This window comes from Canis lupus, chromosome 9 (assembly GCF_003254725.2).
Source record: "Canis lupus dingo isolate Sandy chromosome 9, ASM325472v2, whole genome shotgun sequence".
In the NCBI taxonomy this organism is placed as follows: Eukaryota; Metazoa; Chordata; class Mammalia; order Carnivora; family Canidae; genus Canis; species Canis lupus.
In genome coordinates this window covers 22,006,610-22,013,811 of record NC_064251.1, presented here as the reverse complement: position 1 = coordinate 22,013,811, position 7,202 = coordinate 22,006,610, and the positions used below count along the sequence as shown (strand labels likewise).

General features: G+C 47.3%; 1 protein-coding gene across 4 annotated transcripts in view; it reads right to left on the bottom strand.

Annotated features, from left to right (window-relative positions):
- Positions 1-1,204: 1,204 nt before the first annotated feature.
- The window catches only part of DNAJC7 (DnaJ heat shock protein family (Hsp40) member C7), a 30,216-nt gene continuing 24,218 nt past the window's right edge, over positions 1,205-7,202 (bottom strand). For all 4 annotated transcript variants that reach the window (XM_025440290.3, XM_049114706.1, XM_049114707.1 and 1 more), the window contains 5 exons: positions 4,952-5,025; positions 4,347-4,493; positions 3,920-4,072; positions 1,956-2,018; positions 1,205-1,546 (listed from right to left, as the gene is read on the bottom strand). In XM_025440290.3, coding sequence (XP_025296075.1) covers positions 1,509-1,546; positions 1,956-2,018; positions 3,920-4,072; positions 4,347-4,493; positions 4,952-5,025 — 475 coding nt within the window. In that variant the 3' untranslated portion in view covers positions 1,205-1,508. The remainder of the gene's footprint in view (positions 1,547-1,955; positions 2,019-3,919; positions 4,073-4,346; positions 4,494-4,951; positions 5,026-7,202) is intronic.

Below are 7,202 nucleotides of genomic sequence, written 5' to 3'. Positions count from 1 at the left end.
GCCGTGTGCAGTCTCTCTCACCCTTCTGTGCCCAGCTCAGTCTTCCCTGGGGCCAGGGCTGGTGTATCAGGACTGGCTTTGTCCCGCAACTTGGGGCCATCGGTCCTGTCTCCCCTCTGCTGGCTGGGCACAGCTGTGGTGAGCTTGGGCAGCTGAACAGTGTTGGCTTTCATGAGGCGGCAGAAAGGAGAGCGGCTGATTTTAGATGCACACAAAGTGGGGGGTGTATGGGTCTGAGGGACGTGGAGCAGAGCCTGTCGTCCCCCATTAACTGAGGCAAGAGACCCACAGGTGTGCCAGCCCCCAACAATCAGAGGGACTGCTCAGCTAGACCCACGGTGCTGGTCTGAGTTTCCACCAGTTCTCTAGGGAAGGCCATCCTCAGGAGTGTCGTACAGGCCAATGGGGGAGCTTCTCAGGCCTAACTCAGTCATCCTATCGCCGTGGCCTTGGTGCTGGTGGAGGAAGACTGGAAAGAATGGGGTTGGGGTTGGGGGGGTCAGAAGGAAGAGAAGCATAAGTTACCTATTTGGTCCATAGTCCTTTCCCAGCCATCTCTGCTACTAAAGTGCTAAAATTCTGAGCGTCAGTCTAAGTCTCAAATCTCTCTGCCAAAAAGATCACTTGCCACGACCACTACACTTGACTTGAACAGCAGGACACTAGTCACTGCTTCCTCATCTCCCACACAGAAGGGACAGCAGTGGATAAGGTGAAGGGTATCTCCTAAGAATGCAACCATGTGAGCTTCAGGTCTGTGCCTGGACCCCTGCGCCCAGGAGCTGTGTGTCCCACCTTGAAAGGGTCAGGGAGGCAGGATTTTGTCTCCGTCCCCATGTCCCTTAGCCTGCACTGCCAACAGGACCACGAGGGCCTGTGTAAACGTCCTCAGTCTGGGTCAGCTCAGCCTGAGCATACCCAGCCACGCTCCATGTGTGCTTTGGACACACGTACCTTCTGGTGGGCGGTGCTGGCCCCTACCATCAGATAACCTATGACTGAGCATTCTCAGGTCTGCTCAGCACTCAGGCTGAATAGGCTTGGGAGAGGTGGCCAGCATCCCCCAGCCATCATGCCCCAGGTGCCCACACCCCTCATGGGCCAGATGCAGAGCCTACAATCCATGTCCGTACCAACTCCGTGCTGGGGGCTCAGCTCTGGCCTACCAACTCTGGAGTGACACAAAGCAGCTGCCAGAGCAAAGTGCCAGAAAGGGTCAAAACATTTTATTCTCTTAATTTTTTTTCTTTTTTAATAAAGTTAAACAGTAAAACAAAAATTCACAAGCTGCCTCCCTGTCCACCCCCCACCCCTCTCCCCTCCCCGCAGTCTTCCGCGCTGGCTCCCTTCCTTCCCCCCACTCACACAGACACAGGGGTATCCAACTAAGAAAACGCAACTGCTCTAAGGACGGGGAGACGAGATGAAGGGAGGAGGTGAGCTGTGCCCACGTTCAAGGTTACATTGAGCAAGTCTGCACTTTCTGGGTTCCGGATGGTTTCCTTTCATTAGCCAAATTGAAAAAAGAAATTCCCTGGACCAGATGCTGTAAGGCAAAAGAAGGGCTTGTTAGTTGGCTCTGCGTGGAAAGATCACTTTGCTCGTTTTCAAGGGCTGCTTCGAACTCCAACAGAAAAACTGCCAGCCTAGGCTCTGGGGTGTCGGGAACATATGAGCACAGCTCGTGTGTAGCTTCTAACATTCACTCTTGCAGAGAAGCCCTGGCACTCGACAGCTTTGAGATGCCTTCCCGGCCATGCAGAGGTGTGGCACTAACAGTCCCAAGGTATGGTGTGCCCAGGAGCCTCCCTGCCTCCACGCTCAACAGCACCTGAGTGGATCGGTACCCTGCTAGATGGGCCTCGCTGACTTTCAAAGAGCTACTATACCTGAGGGGGGAGTCACATTATGGGCCTGTGATCTGGGGAACTCCCGAGAGTGGGAGGCATACCCACCTTCAAAACTGAAGCCCCCAGGACCGCCAAAGAATGCCTTGAAGATATTGTTTGCGTCAAAATCTATGGAGCAGAGCAAAAGACAGGGAAAGTTGGAAAAAGTTAGACATGTCTGAAGAGGAACTTATGATGTGCATCCTTTTCCAAAACCTGACTGTGGGTGGGCATATCTGCCCCCACGTTCCATACCTAACGCTGCTCGACCCCACTTGTAGGACACATTCCCTCCTTCCCAGCTCGGGCCGGAATGAAAGCTTTCTTTGCTTCAACCTCCTCTGCTGGACCTTCATCACAACTGCGATGGCATTTGCACTTATTGACATGAGACACCCCATTCTGTCTGTCTATAATGCTGGGGCTGCTACTGAAAGGGTGAAAATCTAGAAACTAAACTAAATATAGGAATACTAACACTAAATATAGGAATAAGATCTAAGGTTTACAGTATTCATTTGATTCCATGCAATGTCTAGACAGTATGACAGGAAAAAAAAAAAAAAAAGCCATGGTTTATTAAGCACCTACCAGGTGCCAATCATGGTGGGTACTCTGCATACCTTACATCATCCCCAATTATACTCAATAAAACCAGACAAAGGAACTTAAGTAACTTGCTCAAGATCATGTGGCCAGTGAATGCAGCAGAAGCAAACATTCCAGCTCTGGCCGGTCTCCAGTGCTGTGGCCTAGTGATAAGGCCACAGCAGGTCTGCTGTCCCCACCTCCACCTGACTTCCTAAGCCACAGAGGATTTATCTCCACCAGTTGGTGCAACAGGCACATTGTATCCAAAATTAAATTCTTCCTTGCCTGTGTATCTGCTCATCTTGGGTCTCCTAGTTCAGTGACCAGCTCCATCAAGTCAGCCACCCAAAGCCACTCAGCTTCATCCTTCCCTTCTTCCAATATGTCAGCAACCATCTCCTGCCACGTCTCCTCCCATTGTGGCCTCCAATCCTGTCCTACCCATTTGTGCTTTCCTCCATCTCCCCCTTCACTGCACCAAACCACCTCTTCACTGCCATCATAAATATACTTCTGGAGCCAAACTCTGGTTCGGAGCTCCCCTACTTAGAACTCTTCAATAGTTTTTGACTGCTTATTTCTCCTCTCAACTGCTGGGCAGAGCAATGTTTACTACTGGTAAACCTAGGTTTTTAAAGTGCACACACACCCTGAACCAGAGAGAGGAGGACTATCTAGGATCATCAATCCTATTTTAAATTCCAATAGATTTTCTTAATGGAAGAGAAAGGCTGGCATTGGAGACTGGTCTGAGAACCACTGCATAGTTCCTATCCTCATCTCCAACGGAGCTCATGGCGAGCAGCAACACTGACAGCTAGCTATGCTTTATTTCATTTTAAGTCTTTGGGGGAAACTGAACTCTGTGAAGCCTGCCACGAATGGGTGACGAACGTAAATCTCAGTCAGCATATGCCCTGCAGTGGGCAGAAACTTCCAGTCCATAGGAAAAGGCTCCTATTCCCTATTCAAGCTGCTAAGGCCTTCTGGTGGGGGAGAGGGAGTTATCCGGCTACTCTGGGGCCTCATGTCTCACCTTCTCCTGCCTTAGGCACCCTCTATCCTCTCATACTCAGCCCCTTGCAGCTCCCTGAAGGTATTCTTTCTGCACTTCCAACCCTTCCCTTCCTAGGGCTCACCTCCTGAGTATCCACTCTGCACCCTGGGTTGGGACTCCATATCCGGGGGTCAGAAGTGGCCTGTGAGTCTGGGTGCAAAGCCCAAGACTGGGTTCTCAGAGCTCAGAGACCTGGTTGACTTACCTTTATCTCCAGCACCCATCACAGTACCTCACACATCACAGGTATTCATCCAGGGTGGGTTTTACACATCACTCTGCCTCACTGGTTGTTATACAGACTTCCCTCTGGAGTGTCTTTAGAAAAACTCTAACAATCCACAGCTGTCAGGCTCATCCTAGACTGCCCCAACCAACTCACCGCCCATATTCATGCCTTCCTCATCTAGGTCCTGTCCACTGTCATAGCGAGTCTTTTTCTTAGGATCAGAGAGGATGGTAAAAGCTTCTCCAACTTCCTTGAACTTTTTCTCCTCTTCCTTCTGAACTTCAGCACTGGCTCCACTGTGCCGATCTAAAGGGGGAGGAGTATGGGAAGAACTGAGTCCCAAGAAAACAAAATTTTAGAATCTGGCATTTCCAGAGTTTGGAGAGTATGGAAGTTAGCAAAACCTCATTCCAATTTTGTCCAATTTTAGAATCTGGCACTTCCAGAGTTTGGAGAGTATGGAAGTTAGCAAAACCTCGTTCCCAGCCAGAGAGCCAGAAACTTTTATTCTAGCCTGAGTTTGGCAGGGCCGGATCCGTTTGTTCTTCCCAAGTCTGCTCACCACACACACTCTATCTACCTGGATGGTGCATCAAGGCCCGTTTTCGGTAAGCTTTCTTGATTTCATCCTCAGAGGCATTCTTGTCCACTCCCAGAATTTTGTAGTAATCTTTCCTCTTACTCTTCTTCAGTTCCAGCTGTGCATTTTTGAGGAGCTGTTTGTGTTCTAGAAGGAGACATCGAGAATCAATGGATAAATCTGACTCTGGTTTCCCTTACCAGGCCCTAACCCAGATGCCTTGCCATCAGAAACCTTGTTAACCATACCAGGCACGTTTATGGTGTTATGGTGTTTTCTTCTGAAAACTAAAAAAAACAAAAACAAAACAAAACAAAAAAACCCAACAAAAAACAAAACAACAAAAAAACCTACTCATATTTCAGTTCCTCACATCAGCCTAATTATACACAAAAGGAAGGGAAAGTGACAGAGAGGATTAATGGCCAGAAAAGAAGGGCCCTATCCTGGCACTTGGCATCTCTGTTCACTTCTTCCTGGCCAGTGGTTAAATAAGCTCCAGGTATATCTCTGATCCCCGAATCAAACGTTCCTGTGTCCAGTTTTAAGGGCCTAAGAGTAAGACCTCACAGTTCCCTGAGAAACATGCTCTCAAACCACTTTACCTTTTGTTTTCTCCGTCTGATATACTTTTTCATAGTCCCGCACTGCTTCTTCATACTGTTCTGTGTCCATGTAACTGAAAAGGAAATACAAGGCAGGACAGCAACATGAATAGCAATGGCCTTCAGTATTGCTCTGGTAGAAGAGGCACAGCTCAAGCAAGAGACACACTTTTGGTTGAAATGTTTAATTAAACAGGAGTCCTTAAGCTAGCTGTGAGAAAAAATTAACTACCAATTCCTCAAGGTAAAAAAGAGAGAGATCTCATGCCACTTGCACCCACCAGCAAAGTGATACTCTGGGCAGAAAGCAACCAACAGGAGAAGGTTCCTTCTGATTTCACAGAGCCCTCAAGAGGCATCTGAAAAGGCACCTACTTGAACGATTACTTGGGACTGAAATGCAAAAAAGAAAAAAAAAAAAAAAAGATCAAGTGAGAGCAATGGATATGGAAAAGCTCTGAAACCTGTAGTGCCGTAGAACATGCAAGACCAGCTCCAATCCAGAGTAGAGGTGGGATTAGTGAGCCACTAAAAGGACAAGTTCCAGGTGATGGCTGCTGGCAAATGTTCCTACTGAGTCTAATCAATCTGAGAGATGCAGGTAAATGAGAGAAAAGGAGACTCTAAACACACACTTGCTCCTATTTCAATAGTGCAGAAGAAAAGGGCTGGTCCAAGAGGAGAAGGATCTAGCCTGACAGACTGACTGCCAGACCTTTTAAGACCACCTCTTCCACAGAAGCAAAGTGGCATTTTTCACATCCTGATAAGATCTCTGACACCAAGACTGGCCTACCTCTTACACAGACTGTGGTAGAATTCCTGAGCCAGACCACATCAGCTGGGGAGCAGGAGTGACCGTGCAGCGCAGCTAGCCACTGCACAACAGAGACCAAATGTACTGTGCTGCCACTACACCAACCCACCTACACAAACATCAGAGCCCCACCAGGTTTAGAGGCCAGGGCAAGGCAGTGCTACTGACATGGCTGGCAAGACAGGAGCCCAACTGCTTCAGCATCTCTGATTTTCTGGCAACACCATGATTTACAACTTTCGTTAAAAAATAGTGAGAAAAAAAAAAAAAAAGAAAATAGAAAAACCAGTGCCCTGAAGACACTGCACAAATGCTACCAGGAGCTCAGAGATGAAGCTATAATATACAGGATGAAAAATAATATAAGTTGATGGCCCCAGCTGTGGGATGATCAGATAAGCAGCCTTAATGACCCTGCCATGTCCTTTTGGAATGTATTAAACAAGCTTATATTATAGTGATTTTTCATTTTTACTTAACATGTTTTTAAAATTCAAGGAGAGGGGATCCCTGGGTGGCTCAGCGGTTTAGCGCCTGCCTTTGGCCCAGGGTGCGATCCTGGAGTCCCGGGATCGAGTCCCACATCAGGCTCCCAGCATGGAGCCTGTTTCTCCCTCCTCCTGTGTCTCTGCCTCTCTCCCTCTCTGGGTCTCTCATGAATAAATAAAATCTTAAAAAAAAATAAAAATAAATCTTTAAAAAAAATAAAATTCAAGGAGATATTTACATTTAAATTTTTTTCTGTTGTACACCTGAAACAATATAACACCGTATGTCAAGTATATGCCTACTTAGTATATTTTTAGGTTGAAGAAAAAGTAGAGAAGCACAGCTTCAGGGAAAATGGGAAACTCCAGCCCAAGACAGGAGATGTAGCAAAGATCTGGCATCTCCCCAACTTTAAGGGTAAGTTGAGGCAGACTAAGGCAGGAGTCAGGCCTCTGGTGAGGCTTTGGTCTGAACTAATCACTACTTCGTGTCAATCCCAGCTATGTGAGGAGAACAATTGATGTGCCCAACTGTGCCCAAAAGTGCATGCTGTCCCCTGTGGTGGGATCTCAAAGAGAGACCCACTCAGAGAACATTGTTTCTTCCATAAAGATAAGGATTTGTCTGATTAAAGCCATATTGATTTTTCCTTATTGAATACATGTAAAGGTATAATTATCTACCCCATTATCTTCCCAAAAAGTCAAGAATTTTCTCCTCACCCATTCCCTGTTCTAAAACTAGAGTGTCCCTTGAGTTGACATGGTGTCATGTACCTAGCCACCTCTGCCCCACCAGGCACTTAGGGGATTCTCTTTGTTGGCTATTACAGATAACACCACAGTAAACTTGTATATAGCATTTTGTATCTGTTAAAATGAGTCTTTAGCTGGGTCGGAGGGTATGTGTTGTCTTCCAAAGCTTCCATGTTTGCCAGTGGTTTGC